At 44.6% G+C, this 16,409-nt stretch overlaps 1 protein-coding gene across 2 annotated transcripts in view; it reads right to left on the reverse strand.

The window, feature by feature from the left end:
- MORC2 (MORC family CW-type zinc finger 2) overlaps positions 1-16,409 on the reverse strand; it is a 49,798-nt gene that overhangs the window by 1,497 nt on the left and 31,892 nt on the right. For both annotated transcript variants that reach the window (XM_075718657.1, XM_075718656.1), the window contains exons 12-24: positions 15,605-15,690; positions 12,131-12,271; positions 11,461-11,615; positions 11,187-11,315; positions 9,734-9,839; positions 4,278-4,410; positions 3,846-3,920; positions 3,345-3,734; positions 2,823-2,954; positions 2,663-2,717; positions 1,725-1,866; positions 1,195-1,386; positions 1,006-1,099 (exon numbers count right to left, since the gene is read on the reverse strand). In XM_075718657.1, coding sequence (XP_075574772.1) covers positions 1,006-1,099; positions 1,195-1,386; positions 1,725-1,866; positions 2,663-2,717; positions 2,823-2,954; positions 3,345-3,734; positions 3,846-3,920; positions 4,278-4,410; positions 9,734-9,839; positions 11,187-11,315; positions 11,461-11,615; positions 12,131-12,271; positions 15,605-15,690 — 1,830 coding nt within the window. The remainder of the gene's footprint in view (positions 1-1,005; positions 1,100-1,194; positions 1,387-1,724; positions 1,867-2,662; positions 2,718-2,822; positions 2,955-3,344; positions 3,735-3,845; positions 3,921-4,277; positions 4,411-9,733; positions 9,840-11,186; positions 11,316-11,460; positions 11,616-12,130; positions 12,272-15,604; positions 15,691-16,409) is intronic.

A 16,409-nucleotide genomic window follows, 5' to 3' on the forward strand; every position in this document is an offset into this window, starting at 1 on the left:
TGCAGCGTGTTTTAAAAAGCCTAAACCCACAGTTATGCTATAAAAAGATCTGACAGTCTCTCTACACAGTGAGTTTCCTTAGTATAGACCACCCAGACAGCACAGCTTATTACTGCGAGGCAGGAACATCTACACTTGCAGAAAACTCCAGAAAAGACCAACGTGTCCTGTGGAAGCAGCGGGACTGGTAACTCAAGCATACACCTGAATTAACAGAAAGAGAAGAGGAAGAGACAAGAGACTGCCAACATATACATTGTGAGTGAGGGAGTAGGGCACTTTGAAGACTACCAAATAAGCAGTGGCTTTTGTCATTTGGTCATCTGTAGGTGGCTTTTGTCACCTACAGATACCTCCTGAAAATGTCTCCCTTCGTGCTATGTCAGAGAAGAGAGAAGTCAGAGAAGCCAGTACCATATCTCCACACTTCAGCCTGCACTGGACCTTCCAATACCAGCATGCAGATACTGGTGCAGGCTCAGCCCTATCTGTTCCTTGCTCAAATAAATGGATGCCCCACCAAAAGCCTTAAGATGTACAGCTGACTCACAGGCAGTCAGTCACCTGCTCACCTGGAGAAGTGTGAGAGGGGTCGGCTTCCATGTTCTCTCCTAGTTTAGGATTGCTTCCACATAAGTTAGATTTATAAGGCTGGGGGCAAAACGAACAGGTATGCCTACATCCTATTTCTACAAACCTCTAACCTGGCCTCTCTTTTTTCAAAAGGTTAACAGCAATGGACAAGAAGTTAGGATAGTAGCAGCCAACAGCTTTCCCACACAGATGTATAGTAATTAAAAAAAATCCTCAGACAACAACTGTCAGAAGGCAGAACGCATGTTTCAGAGGCTCTCATTCTTTTTCTCAGCTATGTTAGTCTGCTAAGGATCCAAACAACCTTTTGAAGAGTGTGATCTTGCAACAACAGGATGCACACTTGTCATAAGAATGGAATATGTGTGGGGAAAAAACCCAAACTTACTTTTCTAGAAATACTGAACTCACCAAGGGAAATGCCAACAGCCCTTCCGAGCTCATGGAACTCAGCTCCTTCTTGGAGATGGGAAAATTCGGAGGTAAGAAGTACCGCAAACAATTTCTATGCAGGAAAGAAAAACACAAGGCCAGAATTGGGAATTTAAAAGACTAAAGCAATCAGATTGCAGCAGCTCACAAGAACTGCAGTGAACCCACCGAAGAATCTGGACTAGTAAGTCTACTGTTTCTTGGCTGCTGCTGGGACCAGTGGTGTCTGGCTCAATTCTGACACAGTCTGAGGTAGAAGGTTCAGCAACAACCACCTCCTCTTCCTGCTGCATATCTGGAGCCTGGTACTCGGGAGAGGGAGGCTTCATCAACCTCACATCCTCACTGCCCTTCTCTACCCTGAAAAAAAATATTAAAGGAAAGTCAGATATCTTTTCTACATTGGCCATACCTGAAACACTGTTAACAGCTTCATTAGAACCTGTACCCAGCTGTCACTCTGAGACCTCCAGATTACACAACAGTTGCCTCCACAGGAACACCACATCAAAGCAATGTGCAGACTGTATTGAGTCTGTCATGCTCATTCTTTATGAAGAAGCTGGACAGTCCTGAGCATACACACGCTCCCTGACATGACAGCAACACAGCTGTCTTCAGCATCTACAGAAGTAAAATTGGGTCTTCCTCCTGAAAGCAAAACAAGCCTCCAAAATCCAGTAGCTAGAGGTAGTTACCAGCGATCCCTTGGTGTGGTGTCTGTAGGAACGTAATCAAACTTCACCTTCCAGCGTACTGCATGCTTGCCCATTTCCACAGCTGTGACACGGCCTGTGAACCACTCCTTGTTCACACGCACTTCCACATGCAGCCCTTTATCTGCAAGGAGGATGACAGTGAAGATGTTTTCAGACATTCAGACACTGGAGAACACATTCTGCATGAGCTCTAGAGAAGACAGCCACCCTCAGCAGGGAGCAAACCTAAACTTGTGACAATTCCTTCAAATTGTATATAAACCATAAAAACACTACTGTCCCACAGTTCAACTCCTACTTAGAAACACTAAGATGCAAGGAAATTATATGGCATTTTCAGACAGAAGGTTTCTCCTGTACTCCAGGCTGTTTGACATGGCCTTTCCAGACTCATGTTGGCCACTAGGACAATTTGCCACATATTCCTAGTGGGTCACTTTCCAGACAGCTCCTTGGGAACAAGCTGAAGAAATGTCCTGCTCTGGCAGACGGTGCAATACTATCCTGGCTATCATCTTTCCTGGGGGTCTCTTGGCCCCTCTTCTCTCACAGCAGGTCTAGATACAGTCCTCAGCATTTCCCAGCTAATGTAGCCCCATTATCCCTTCAGTTAGGAAGGGTGAGCACAGCATCTGTTTACACCATGCAGTCAAGCATCATACCCGTTAGCATGACACAGCTCTCAGATTACAGATCTTCCCATGCCACAATTGCCTCTTGTCTAATCAAGGGATTCCTGGCCAAAACATTTCATGTGAGTCAAGAGTCATCTTGGGATTTGGGACCCAAATTTACATTAATTCTTATTTTAAAAAGCTCATTAATGAAATCGCACATTTAACCCGCGAGTCTAGTTCTGCAACAGTTCTTTTCCACTGTGTTAGATACCAGAGGCAGTTTAAGGGTTCATTTCTCACCTTTCTGAGCTTTCTTCAGTTCTGCAAGCTCTTCTTCCTCAGCACTGTCTGTGAGCTGTGAGCATAGAGAGCTCAGATTAGCTGCCTCCCAACAAGATTATAAACACTTGACAAATACCTTCTGCTGGGGAAACCAGTGTGCTCTCACCTCTACTACCACCTCACTGGAATCCTTCTTCTCTTCTTTCACTGCCACAAATTTGCCCCGTTTTGTCTTCTCCTTCTTGTGCTCCCCCTCCTCCTCAGACCCATCCTCTGTGGTGTTCAAGGTCCTCTTCCGAGTGGTAGAGGCCTGTAGGAAGCAAACAAGTTCTAGCTATAATTCCAGCATGCTACCAACCAAAACCTTCTTTCAGCCAAGTTAAAAAAAAAAAATGCTCAGCATCCAGTATTTCATTTGATAGTTAATTAGCTTTTCCAGAAGGTTTTAGCAGGTGTGACGTGATCATGCAAACGCCCACCCCATCACTCCATATTTTTTTTTTTCTCTAAGGAAACAGTCTGGTCTAACAGGAAGGAGATGAAACGAGTCTTCATGAGGGGTGTTGAATGGCACCCTAAACCAAGAGTAAAGTAAAAGTCCTGTGCAGGGACTACAGTGCAAATCCCATGCAACAGAGCAAGACAGGCTATGCACAATAGTAGGTAAGGAGCTGACAGTTTTCATCCCATCGAGTCTCACCTGTGGGCATTTGACAGTGGCAGATTTCTTCAGTGCTGGCACCTTGGCAGCTTTTGGACTGGGTGTCTCACGTGAGCTTTTGGGGTTCTGCAGGACAGCAGAAGGTGGTTTTGTTGTTGTACCTGGTTTGGCAAGAGTTTTCAAACCACTGTTAGACTTCCCAGCTGTTGCAGTGTGCTGGTGTGTCCTGGAGGTGCTAGCCTCCTCCTTGGAGAGCATGCTTGCCAGTTTGGGAGTGCTGATATTTGGCCAAGCTAAAGAGCTCTTTTTCAGCTGACTGATGGACTTGGAAAGAGGCTTAAGTGGTGGTGGTCTACTGGGAGCGTTCTTGATTACATCAGGTAAAGGAGGAGATCGCGGGCGCTGAGGTCGGGTCTGTGACTCGGTGTTCTGAAACAAATGAGTACAGAGAAAGAAAGGATGGAAGAGTCGGGCACTGCTTTTCAGAGCAGCTAAGGATAGCACAGAAGAGTACAAAGGCTACAGCAGTATCCCATTTACCTCCCCTGTAGGCCGTGTGGTCACCTCCAGAGGCAGTTTCTTTAAGTCAGCTTGAGATCGAATTGGAGTGGTTTTCTACTTTTAAAAAAAAAAAAAAAAAAAAATTAAAAAACAGAAAGGCCATCTTTAAAAGCTGTCAGGGCCTGCCTGAACCCAGCAAACAGTTTTCCAGTTTAAAATCAGCAATTACTAGGTGTGTTCTGTGTCCTTCAAGAGACATCCCTTCATCCAAACACCAGCAGTCACTCCCGTTTTCCTAGCAGAAAATCAAATGCAAGCCAAGATGCTTGTTTTCTGTTATTACAACAACCCCTACCACATGAAGGAGCACAGGTGGCATGAGAGTCTGAGATAGACATAACTTGGCATCAGCCATTTGCACCAGGAGGTCCCTCAAACCTGCTGTGCTTAGCTGGAGACCTGCAGATTCACCTGCAGAGCTTCCAGCTTTTCCTGCTGCTGGCGGATTTTCTCTGTCAGTTGTTTCTGCTTTTCCTCCTGTGATTTCAAGTCTTTCTTCAGAGTTCCCAGTGGTACCTTCTGCTTCTGCTCTGCAGCTTCACATCTAGCATGAAGGGAATGCAAGACAACCTCAGCAATAACAGCAGAACCTGCACTGTCTCACACACAGAGCACTGTCCCTGTATCCCATCCCAAATGCAGCAGTAAAACCACTTTCCTTTCCACAGTAGCCACAATCTCAAAAACAGTGGTTTTCTTCTTGGGAAACACATACAATTTAAGGATCAAAAGCACAGCTGTTAAAAAACATGCCATTTATGCTGGGAATTACCAATTCAGAGTCCAGGAGCTAAACAAAGCTTAGGAACAGCTATGACTGGTTTTCTATACTGTTTCCATACTCTGGACTTTTACAGCAATTTTCCTTCCTAGCAACTTATGTCTTCATATCAATTCCTCTTTTTACAGACTTCCTTTCCATTTAGAAAGGAAAGCTTATTACCAGTAAACCATGATTAAGTTGTTTACATAAGCCTTCCAACAGAAGATGCACTTCACCTTGCTGACAAGGCCACAAAGTTTTCCTTTGCAATATCCCTTACCTATTTGCTTTTCCCATCCTGTTTGGCTTATGGCCTACAAAACAGTGGCGAGTATCTTACTCGCTCAGATCCTCTCAGATGCAGAATCCTGGAAGAGTCCTTGAGAGAGGAGAAAAACGCAGGTAGGAAATACAAGAAAGTGTACTGGCATCACCTTCAAACTTCTGACTGAGCAGCTGGCCATCAGGAACATTGCCAGAGGAAGAAGAGGGGACTGAGGAGTTCCCAGGCTCATCTTGTGTCACAGAACTGAGTCATGGACAGACACAGCAGGATCAACCCCTTCAGGGCAAAGTCATGCAGGGATGATGTGAGATAGGAAAGCAGCAGTACCAAGACACTCTTGCACAATGCAAGAGATCCAGCTGACTCCTACACTGTCTTGGAACTAAGCCATTAAAAACTTCCCACAAGTGTGAGTCTTACAGATAAAGGGAGGACCCCACTCTCATTGCAGATCACACAGAGCTCCAAGAGGCTGATGAGAGATGATCTGATCAAGATCTCTGATCCTGAACCTGCCAACTGATGCGATATCCTCTAGTCTGCGAGATACATACTGTGATCAGCTTTGTCAGTGGAAGGGAGCACAAGCAGCAGTTTCTCCATCAGCCTCTTCTCAGCTGAGGCACTTCAGGGGAGTTTTTCATAGAGCGATTACTTCCTTGGCTAAGAAAGTATCTGTCATCACTGCAAAATGACTGCCTGACACCAAAGCTGCAATTCCCAAAGATAAAGCTGAACAAGTGGCACCATACGCAAGTTTCCCAGCAGAGAAATGCCATCTCCTATGTTATTGCATGGATTGAGGCTGAAAACATTGTTAAGCTGTATCTCACAGCACAAGAAAGTATGAAAGCACCCATTAGTTCTGCTGTCAGGAAAAAATTAAGACTACTCACAACATTCAAAACATAGATTGCATCACTAGAGGTAGCAAGTCAGAAAAAAGGAATTATCTTTGTAGTCAGAACAGTCTGCAACTCGGCACCAAGACTTTGGTGATGCTCAAGGAGCTCTGAGCCAGAGAGTCATCTTCAGCTGGTGTTTCAGACACGAGTTCAAACGCCATTAGGACCCAGCTGGATTTTAGGTAGGAAAAGGGAGAAGGGTGAGCCTGACATTGAGCTGTGACACAGACATGCTGCCTTCTCCGTGACAAAAGTGAGTGATGGTGCCACTTAGTGCTGACCCCAACATAGACCATGGCATCGGAAGGGGTGACTGCTTTACATGACAGAGATGGAGAAGGGCATTCAGCTCCCATGATCTGGGACAACGTGCCACCAGCAGAAACTGAGGTGGACAAATCAGAAGGGTGGAGAACAGCTCAGTGCCAGTAGTGGACACAATGCAGGCAGACAATGCCAAGGCAGCCAAAATACCATGTGGTCTTCTGATGCCAGGAGAGAGTCTGAACATCAACTCTGACAGTGCTTCATCTTCGACTTGGCTGGATGAGATTCTGCACAGACCCTCATGGCCCACAAGCTTGAGGCCCCCCCACCACGGTACCAACAGCAATGCTTCCCAAATCCTCAGTCCTCCCTCAGACAGTACAAATACCTGGAATGGAACAGCTGGGGCACATGGTCAAGACACAGAGGTGAACAGGTCCAAACCCATGGCACAAGGACACAGCAAGAAACATCAGGCAGTACAGCACTTGGAAGGGAAGTTCAGAAGTGCAGTGACTGCAAGGAAGCCCTGCTTTCTACTGGCAGCAACCAAGCCAGAGAAGTGCTACTGCAACTTCTGTAGAAAACCACCTACCTTATGTAAAAGGACACAACTGCACTCACTGTTGGAAAGTGCACGTGAGCCTACTCAACCCAAAAATATTCTAGAGTTATTTATCCTCCCAGAGCAAGACTCCTGAGATCCCTTTTGAAGAAGGTGAAATGACCAGAAGTTTGGATCACCTGTCCAAAACACCTCACCTGCCCCTTCCCACCTCCCTGCAAGGGGGATGTGGGATGACACCATGTGTGTGCACACTGCAGAAGCGCTCTAACTCACTCTAACCAATATCCCAACATGCTCTCACATGAAATGCAGCCATACCCCTCCAAATTTTCAAGGTATTGCACATACAAAATTTAAATTCTTTCATTAGTAAATCAAATTCCTGTTAGGTTACATGATTAAAAAAAAAAAAAACAACTCATCTGCACATACACAAAAGAGCACAAAGACAACGGCAGGTGGGGGAACCTGAGTAACACTCTTCCCTGGCTACTCCCAGGCCATCTCAGGAGCCACCAGCCCATCCAAGGCCCATTCCCACAAGTCCAGAGGACCAAAGGCAGCCCAGGAAATGCAAATTAGGTACTCAGAGGAACAGATAACCCATTTGGGCTCCTGCCAGGGCTGTCCCAGGGCAACCTCAGCCCCAGTGTCCAGTCAATGGGAGTGGCTCTCTGAGACATCTTTTGGACCGATGGAAGGAACCAAAAGCAGGTAAAGGAAGGGACTGAGATGATTTGGGGAGGAACAAACATGGGAAAACAGAGAAATAAAAAGCTAAAAAGGGCCAGCTGTACATAAACAGATGGCTGGTCAGTACAGTTGTCTTTGTACTAAACTCCATTTTTAACTGTTTTCCTGGGCAAGGGGCTCTATTCTGCATGTGCATGTGTGTATGGGGGTCTGAGTGCCAGCAGCTGGAGTGGGACCACCGGTTGCAGGGGCCTGGGTGCCACCAGCTGCAGTGATTGCAGGCATGCACATGAATGCGTGCTTCACAGCAGATGTCAGGCCAGACGAGCCAGCGAGGAGGTGGCCTGGGAGCAAGGGGAGGGGGTGTCTAAGGGTAAGCCTGCAAGAGCTCACTACTGAAGGGACCAGGAGTCCTGCCCGACTGCTGGAGACGAGTATGGGGGTGTAGGCAGAGCTGTGGGTGCCTCTAGGCAGGAGGTACCTGGGAAGAGCAAGGATCCAGATCCGCTACAGGATGGAAAGCATGCCCAAGGTGAGACACTGGGAGGTCTGTAGTGTGTATGTGTTATCTGTGTCCATGTGAGGAGATCTGTACCACTCACTCCCTGGGGCTGCAGGCCTCGGGGCTCATCTATCCCAGTGCAAGTAACCAGAGGGATGGGATCCAGGAACCAGATACGGAGTATTTCCACTAGCAGTCCTTCATCCTGATCATCCGAGAGGGGGAAAAGGATGAGGCTGCTGGTGCAGTTTGTGTGAGTGCTGTGCATCCCACCTGTGTTGATCTCTGGCTGGACATGCATACATGCATGGTCTATCTGTGTTCGTGTGTGTCTACCAGCAACACCCAGCCTCACTACTGCTTCCACCTGGGGGGCTGGAGATGTGGCAGCCTCTTCTCAGGCTTGCAGATTCAGCTCTGCCCCAGCAGTTTCGTTGGAGAACATCCTCAGCGCAAACGCACTCTTTGTAGCTCCGCACCAGGGCACAAATACATGGAGCAACAGGCAGGTTAGCACTGGTATTCTTCCAATGACAGGTGCCAAAAGGAAGAAGCCAGAAAACCAATACTTTCCAAATAGCAACATCAACACTTCTTTGCAGTCTTTTCAGCCACAGATGTTAAAATTTTTATTCCAGTTAAAAGTTACCACCTGGATTCATTCCCTTTGTCTTTAAGCATAGAGCCAAGGCACCTGAATTACAGCTGAGCAGCTTCCCTCGTTACACAACAAAGACAAGAATCAGCTTCTAGCAGTGTCTCTCTCCACAGAGAAGCAGCAGCCTAGAGCAATCATTTTTCTCATTCAAATAAATAACTAGATTCTACCTAATTTTTATAACTGTGAAACACACTGCTGGTAAGTGAATCGATGTGTTGTTCCCTCAAGTGTGCAAAATGTCATTCTTGGGCTCACTGCAACTCATAGGTGTTGCTGCAGTTTGCGTGTCTAATGGGTTGGAGCTATAGTAGCAATAAGGACAAGTGCAAAGACCCCACTGAACACATATTGCTTCCAGCCTGCACTTATGACTATTCTTCAATTGCTGTCTATGCTACCTACATTAAAATTAATATGTATAAACTAAGGCTACAATCATGTTTCCAGTGGCAGTGCAGAAAAACCATAGAGGAACTTAATTTCACCAAATCACTAGTTGAGGTCGGAGGTGCCTCTGGAGGTCATCTGGTCCAACTCACTGCTCAGGCAGGGCCACTCAGAACTGGTTGCCCAGGACCATGTCCTGGAATATCTTCAAGGAAGGAGACTGCACAACCTCCCTGGGAAACCTGTGCCAGTGCTTGGTCACCCTCGCAGGGAAAAAGTGTTTCCTGATGTTCAGAGTTGCTGTGTTCTGGTTTGCGTCCATGGCCTCTGGTCCTGCCACTGGGCACCACTGAGAAGAGCCAGGCTCTGTCCTCTTTGCAGCCTGCCTTCAGGTATTTATATACATTGATCAGATTCCCTTGAGCCTTCTCTGTTCCAGGCTGGTGCCTGGGGTTGCTCCTCCTCAGGGGCAGGACTTTGTGCTTCTCCTGGTTGAACCTCATGAGGACCATTTCTCCAGCCTGTCCAGGTCCATCTGAATGGATGCACGACCCTCTAGCATATCAGCCACTCCTCTCAGTTTGGTATCATCTACAAACCTGCTGAGGGTGCACTCTGCAATTTGTATATTGCACAAATGCCTACCAACGTATCAGCACCAAATACATACTTCATCACTACTTTTTCACGGACAGTGAGCACAGCTTTTAAGCTTTAGGTATAGAATTACTGCCTATCCCTCCAATTGTTCTCAAAGAACAGATGACCAGAAAAAACCCAAACATGTGCAGATAAAGCACGCTGCAGAAAAGTCTTTATATTAACTGTTCCTTACCTGTCTTGTTCAGGATCAGGGTTCATAGAGCATACCCAGCTATCAGGATAATTCTTCTCCACTGAACTCAGCTGGAATGGGAGAGTCCGCCACTTCAGACATACATCTGTTAGACAAACACTTTGCAAGTCAGAAATATACAGCCTGAGCCACAAAGTAATTTTTTTCCCATAGCACTTCTCAAGCCCATTTAATGCCCAAGGACCTCACCAATTTCCAAAGTATATCCAACGACAATAAGGCTAGTGGCCAAAAAAAAAGTGAGACAGCCACAAGATATATTGAGTGAATTCTTGCTTCATGCTCACAAAATGTTTGGAGAAAGATCTCAAATCTTGTACAAGGCATCCATAACAAAAATCTGAAGAAGCCTGGCATCAACACTAGAGGATCTCACACTCACTGCTGCAATGACAGCACATACAAACCAAACTAAACAGTCTGTCCTGAAATCACTGCTCATCTTGGTAGTCAGGCTGTCTCTTACTGATATCAACACAAAACCAGTTAGAGATATATCCACTAAAAAAAAATTTATAATAATCTAATAAATTTTAGATGAACCAGGAAGACAGATTTGGCTTCCAGAGCATTGCTGACCTACCAGGAAATCAACAGCTTAAAAAAAAAAAAAAAAAATCAAGTTTTGCCAAGATAATGCAAACATTCTTAAATTAGGCTCTGGAAGGATGTCAACAGCAGAGGACAAGAAGAATGACAGGAAAGCCCCTCCTCTTTGGGAGGAACTTGGAAAGGACTGAGAAAAACATCAAGGCAGAAGAGCCTAACAAAATAATTCCACAAGACTGGCCTCACATTCCTTGCTACATCCTCATCCCCAAATCCTGTGCGGAAAATGAGGTCAAGGGAGTTTGGTGTCCCTCTACTAAAAGACAAAGTGGTTGTGCTGAGATCTCCCTTACCCCAGTAAGGGCTTAGCTAGAGCTGTTTAGAGGTGCACAGAAGAGAACTTGCATTAAATTTGAAAGTTGACTGTAAATGGTTCCCTTCTGTGCTCACACCTAGTACCAATTAGCAGGCCAGTGCATCAGAATACAAATTACTTGGCCACTTTCCATTGCCTACAGGGAACTTTCAGATCTTATTCTAGTGTTGAGATGGGTGGCTTTGGCCAGTTCCAGTTCATATGACATTTCTAAGACCATTCTCAACACTGCTGCTGGCCACACCTGCCTCTTCTAAGGGCACCTGAAGAACATCACTGTTAGTAAACTGGGCAGGAAAGGAAGCTTTGCCAAGATGTTTAAGTGTACCGTCAAGTGCAGACAAAGGCAACTCAAAGAAGGAGACATGCCCTAGAAGGGGATAATGATAGTGCAGCAGCTCTTCTCAAATTCCCTACCCATTTAGCTGCTCCCTAACTGCAGCCAGGAGTCCCTCCCCACTTCCCCAGGGAGTACCAGCCTCCTAATAGCAGCCTGGTCGGACGCACCACACTGAATCGTGGTAGGGATCTCCATGGCTCTCCGGCGTTTGTAGCGCAGTTCACTAGATGGAGGCTGGTTCCAGTTTGCTGACAAATAACCAAATTCATCCCAGAATTTGATGATACCTCTCTGGGCTGGGGAAAAAAAAAAGCCCCCACTCAGTGTGGAGCCATTACCACAAACATCACCACCTGCACTCTTGGCTGCTCTCACCCTTAGCTGCCTTCCAGCCACCAAAGTTTCCCCTTCCAGCCCCTGGTAATTGTGAAGCTTCATTACCTATAGCAACATCCTTCCAATATTGAGCCAAATGCTCTCCCATGGCCTTCAGCAAGTGTCGATACTCTTTGGCATCAGCAAAGTCTTGTTTATTATGGGTTGGCTCCAGAACCAAATAGGGCACATCCACCACGCCTACCACTCCACCACATGCCCTGGAAGAGGGACACACCATCACAAAAAAACTACCAAGTCGTCATTCAGAGAAACAATATTGAAAATAGCAGGTTAGACACTCACTCACTCACCAACCCATTACCTGCAGCAGGTTTTAATTTATCAGCTTTCTAAATCAGACTCAAGCCAGCATGCAAAAAGTAAGGTGGGCTCAAATATTTGTATTTGCTTTCAAGACCTTTTCTCCCTGTCCCTAGAATGCCACCAGTATTCACCAGCCCCAAAAGCCAGCACTGAGCACAAAAGCCTCATACTGCTGCAGGTATGACCAAAATCTGTGTAGAGAACTCTCTATCAAGAAACCAGGGAAATATTGGGCAATGTTAAATATAATTTATTTGTCAGAATCCAAACTAAAGGCTGACAAAATGAGTAAGCCTCATGCTCATGAAGAATGATTAATGCAGAACAAGGTTATTGGACAGCCTAAGTTATATGTAGGAACATGCCAGGCTTAAGCAAAAAGATTGCTGAAAAATCTCCAGGAACTCACATGCCACCCTCCAGCTGTGGGCCCACCTTCTCATACATCTTTATCAGTCGACTGCAGTTATAAATGAACATGCCATCCAATTCGCGCTGCTCAATATTCACACCAAAGATAAAATTCAGTTCTTTGGGTTCCTTCAGCGCCCTGTAAAAGAATGAAACAAAGCCTCAGAGATGCTGAAAATAAAATTAATTGTTTTCTGTCATTAGACAGAGGGTACGGAAATCCAGCACCTTTGAGCATTACAGGTTTACCAACACTTGTCCTGTAGTCTGGTATTTCTAAAAAACACAAAGCATTTGTTGAATGTGCATTACAACTAAACATGAACAAAATACAAAAACTTTTCAATACAGACACCAGCTTAGTCTGGACAGTATCTGTTCAGAAAATCTAATTATTCATTTGGATATATTTTCTCCTTCAGGAAGGGATTCTGGTTTTTATTCCAGATCTGCTTGTTCAAGAAAATTACAGTTAACTAGTTTTATGAAAGTAGTTAGGTACAGACTGGTCCGCTCCAATGCTATTTTGGTTTGTCATTTTTCCAGATGTAGACCTCTATGTTAGATAAAGCATGGAAATTAAGATTTTGATACAAAACTACAGTCTTGATATTCAGATTCTGGGAAAGTTCTCATAATTACAAGTATTACAATGCCGTTATTCTAAGTTCCAAAGCTGGAAGATGCAACACACAGCTCAAGCAGAGCTTTTTTTCCTGGAAATGACAGGATAGCAATTTGCCTGAATTCTACTTTATCTATGCAGCAGATGACTTCAACAAAAGTTGGCCTCAAGTATGTTTGTGAGCACGTAAGGATTTCTGCATCTGAATCTTTGATTATCGGGAATTGTATCTCCGCGATGCAGAAAGCCTCAGAGATTTAGACCTCCTTGCGTTATAAATCAAACAAAATCCCCATGTCTCACAAACAGAACTATTGCTCTTTAACAGACTAAATTTAGTAGGTTCCACAGCTTCCATGAAATCCATGCTGAGGATTTTTCATAATGAGGATCCTCAGTTTCTGGCTGAAGGTATGAGGTCCAAACTTTTAACTATTGCAAGGCATAGTCTATACCACTATCCTACCCACCCCTCTCATTTTTGACCCCCCTTACTTCCCCCCCCAATCAAATTCTTAGCACTTACATGCTTTATCTCAAATAGGAATTTGACTTCTCCTTAAGTGCTTAGTTGAAGATAGTGGCATTCTTTAAAATGATCTGTTGACTGTCTACTAATATCAGATATTAAAAGAACCTGAGCTGTGCATATATGAGCACTGCACAATAATAATAAGCAGATATAATAATAAGCAGATAGAATAATAAGCAGAAGCAGATATAAGCCTATCTTAACAGTCAAGCATCTCAAAATAAATCCCTGAAATAGATCAATTTCATGTTCATTTTCTGCTTAATGCCACCCTCTTCCCCACACAGATGTATAGGTACCCGGTGACACAACTTCCTTTAAAACAGATGACTAAAATAAGTTACTAGGAAAATACCTGGAATAGCAGCTTCCAGTAATTTTAAACCCAAACGTTTGCCAAGAGGTGTTTCGAACACTGTCAACATAGAAGCTGGGCTAGAATGTTACTGTTTTGGTCTCAGCTCATGCTTATCCAGGTGGACAACTGTGATTTGAGAGCATGAGGCAAAACACCCATCTCAGGAATTAATTTTCTAACTTCTGGAAAAGGATGTAGAACCTTAAATTTCAAGTAATGACATGCACTCACCTACAAAATAGGAAGGGCATCTCATTTTTATCAGAGAGGACAGGAAGTCAAATTACCATCCAAACCATGGAAAATTAAGTAGTGGCCCAAAAGCCCAGGATTTTATTACTAGGACTTTAGTATCTGTCCTATCCACTGGATTTATAACCTGACCTTACACAGGCTTTGGAAACCAGAAAGCATTTATTTCATTGATGCATCAGAGAAACAGCGTAAAAGTGTCCTAGGGCATTTTCTGTAACTCAAGAGCTTTCTGAGAGACTACAGAATTTGTTTCATACAGAAGGTTTCCTATTATACACATTTTGCAGGAATTTCTCCTGTTTCCTGGATAAAGTACAACATTATGGAAAAGCCTGACCCTCTGAACTGCCTCCGATCACCAGTGATGAATGCAAGGACACAGGCAAAGTCATGCCTGCCCAGAGCTGGCTGAGGACCTGGCAGCTCTCGCCTGGGAGCACACATGGCTGATTCTGCACAGAAATCCGGACAAAAGGCCTTTTCCTCTGCTGTTGATTAGCTGTCACATACATCTATTTTCCTCATCATCACGTATTTGAAACCTGACTACAGATAACCTTTTGACATATCTACAATTGGGGTACTCTTCCAAACCAGCTGGTTTACATTTTGTGGCCTACAAACTTTCTTAGATTTAAACAGAAAGAACTGGTGAAAAAAAACTTGCAATCTCTCATTTCCAACTAGTCAATAAAGGGCGTAGAAAAGCTATTTTCAAACAAACTTGTGTTGTCCAGGTTTTTTGTTTGTTGTTCAGCTTTTTAAAATGAAAAAGTGTTTTGCCCATTGGCAGGAAGGCCAGAAGACCATTCACAAAATTTTACATTGTGCACTAATGTCATTAAAACCAAGAATTAAAAGACAAGCTCTAAATAGAAAAGTACATGGAAGCTGAAGAAAACAGCTTCTCCCAAGAGTTTCTGCATTTTTCAGAACACAGCTCTAGCACTTTTAAATTAGAACTGTATTTATTTATTTATTTATTTTTAGCCTCTTAAGAGCATTAGATCTATGTCCGGCAACAAGTCTGGGATAGTTTTGACCTAAGCAGCCATGTAAACTAGCATGCAAAAAAAGCTAGGTAGGAATGGAGACTTGGTATATGCAAATACCTAAGTTTCTCAGACTAAGCATTTGTTTTAAGAGCATTTGTTTCTGGTTATGACTTCATCTGTGAAATGCATATGACAAATTTGAAAAAAAACTGTATACAAAAGAGTGAAATATTCCTGTGAGCACATGAATAGCGAAGTTAGTTGCAACCAGAGCTAAGTTAGAGCAATGTCTTGGGATTTCACAGCACTGACTACAACAGAACTCAGCAAGTTTTCTAAAAACTTCTCTACAACTCTAAAAGCCATTTCACTGTAACTTGCTAACATTTGTTTGCTTCCCTGAATCTTACCTGCAGATGAAAAAGCAAAAGAGGGAAAAAAGCTGACATGAAAACCAGGCAAACATCTACAGAAAACAAGCCAAATCCAAAGATGTCTTTCAGCAAGTAAGAGGGGAATAGCAGAAGCAACCAGAATCGCTAACGCAATCCCCTTGGTTTAACAGCCAGGGCATACAGGATGCCCACAGGTATTTAAACTTTGAGGTGAACTGCTCCCTCCACCACACAAGCGAAGTAGGAGAGACATCCGAGCACGTGGAGTGACCAGCCTGGGAAAATCAGAGCTTTGAACCACCTTGTACTCACCGCTGCTTTGCATCCTTGATCCTTTTCTTGACATCAGCCTCCCGGCGCATGGTTATTGCGGAGTTTTGGACGTGACGTAGTGTCACCTGCAAACAGGCATCGCACAGTAAAACTGCTGCTGTGAAATTCATGAAATAACTCACTTCTATGATTTTTTTCACCCCTTCAAGAAGATCTCAGAAATGTTTTAAGTGTAAAGAATTCACGAACAGCGGAGGGTGACAATCAGCACTCCTTTACATACAGGGCAGCACTTGCTACTGGGTTGTTTAAGCAGCTGCACAGTGGCTTGGAGGAAAATATCTAAATGTAACTAAATGCCCAAGGTAACTGAAAACAGAGGGTAATAGAGGCACAAGGAAACAGCCAGGGTACTTGGATACTGTTGTTTCCATTAGATGCCAACAGCAAGTACAGTGATTTTAAGCTGGTGTCACTTGCTGACCCACCTGGCGTCCCCACAAGCCCTCCTCCCACCCAGTGGCAGGTTGGGTCTCAGCCTTGCCCCAGTCAAGAGCCACAGCCCCGCTAGGAGGAAGCACACAGCCCCCTCTTCAAAAACCCCTGCCCAAATGCTTTGGAGCCAGCTGCGCATGCAGGGAGGGAAAACAGCCAAAAAGCACCCAATTTTACTTCTGTTCAAATACCCCACATTCCCCTGGCCTCTTTTGCAGAGGCTGACATAAAACAAAGCGCCTGGGGCCTGGCAGTTGCCTTCCCACTCTGGGTATATTGGAGATTGTGGGCAGGGGAACATCAGCACACTTCCCACTTGGGCTGGAAACCACATGTAGATGTTGAAGCT

This window comes from Pelecanus crispus, chromosome 11 (assembly GCF_030463565.1).
Source record: "Pelecanus crispus isolate bPelCri1 chromosome 11, bPelCri1.pri, whole genome shotgun sequence".
Taxonomy (NCBI): domain Eukaryota; kingdom Metazoa; phylum Chordata; class Aves; order Pelecaniformes; family Pelecanidae; genus Pelecanus; species Pelecanus crispus.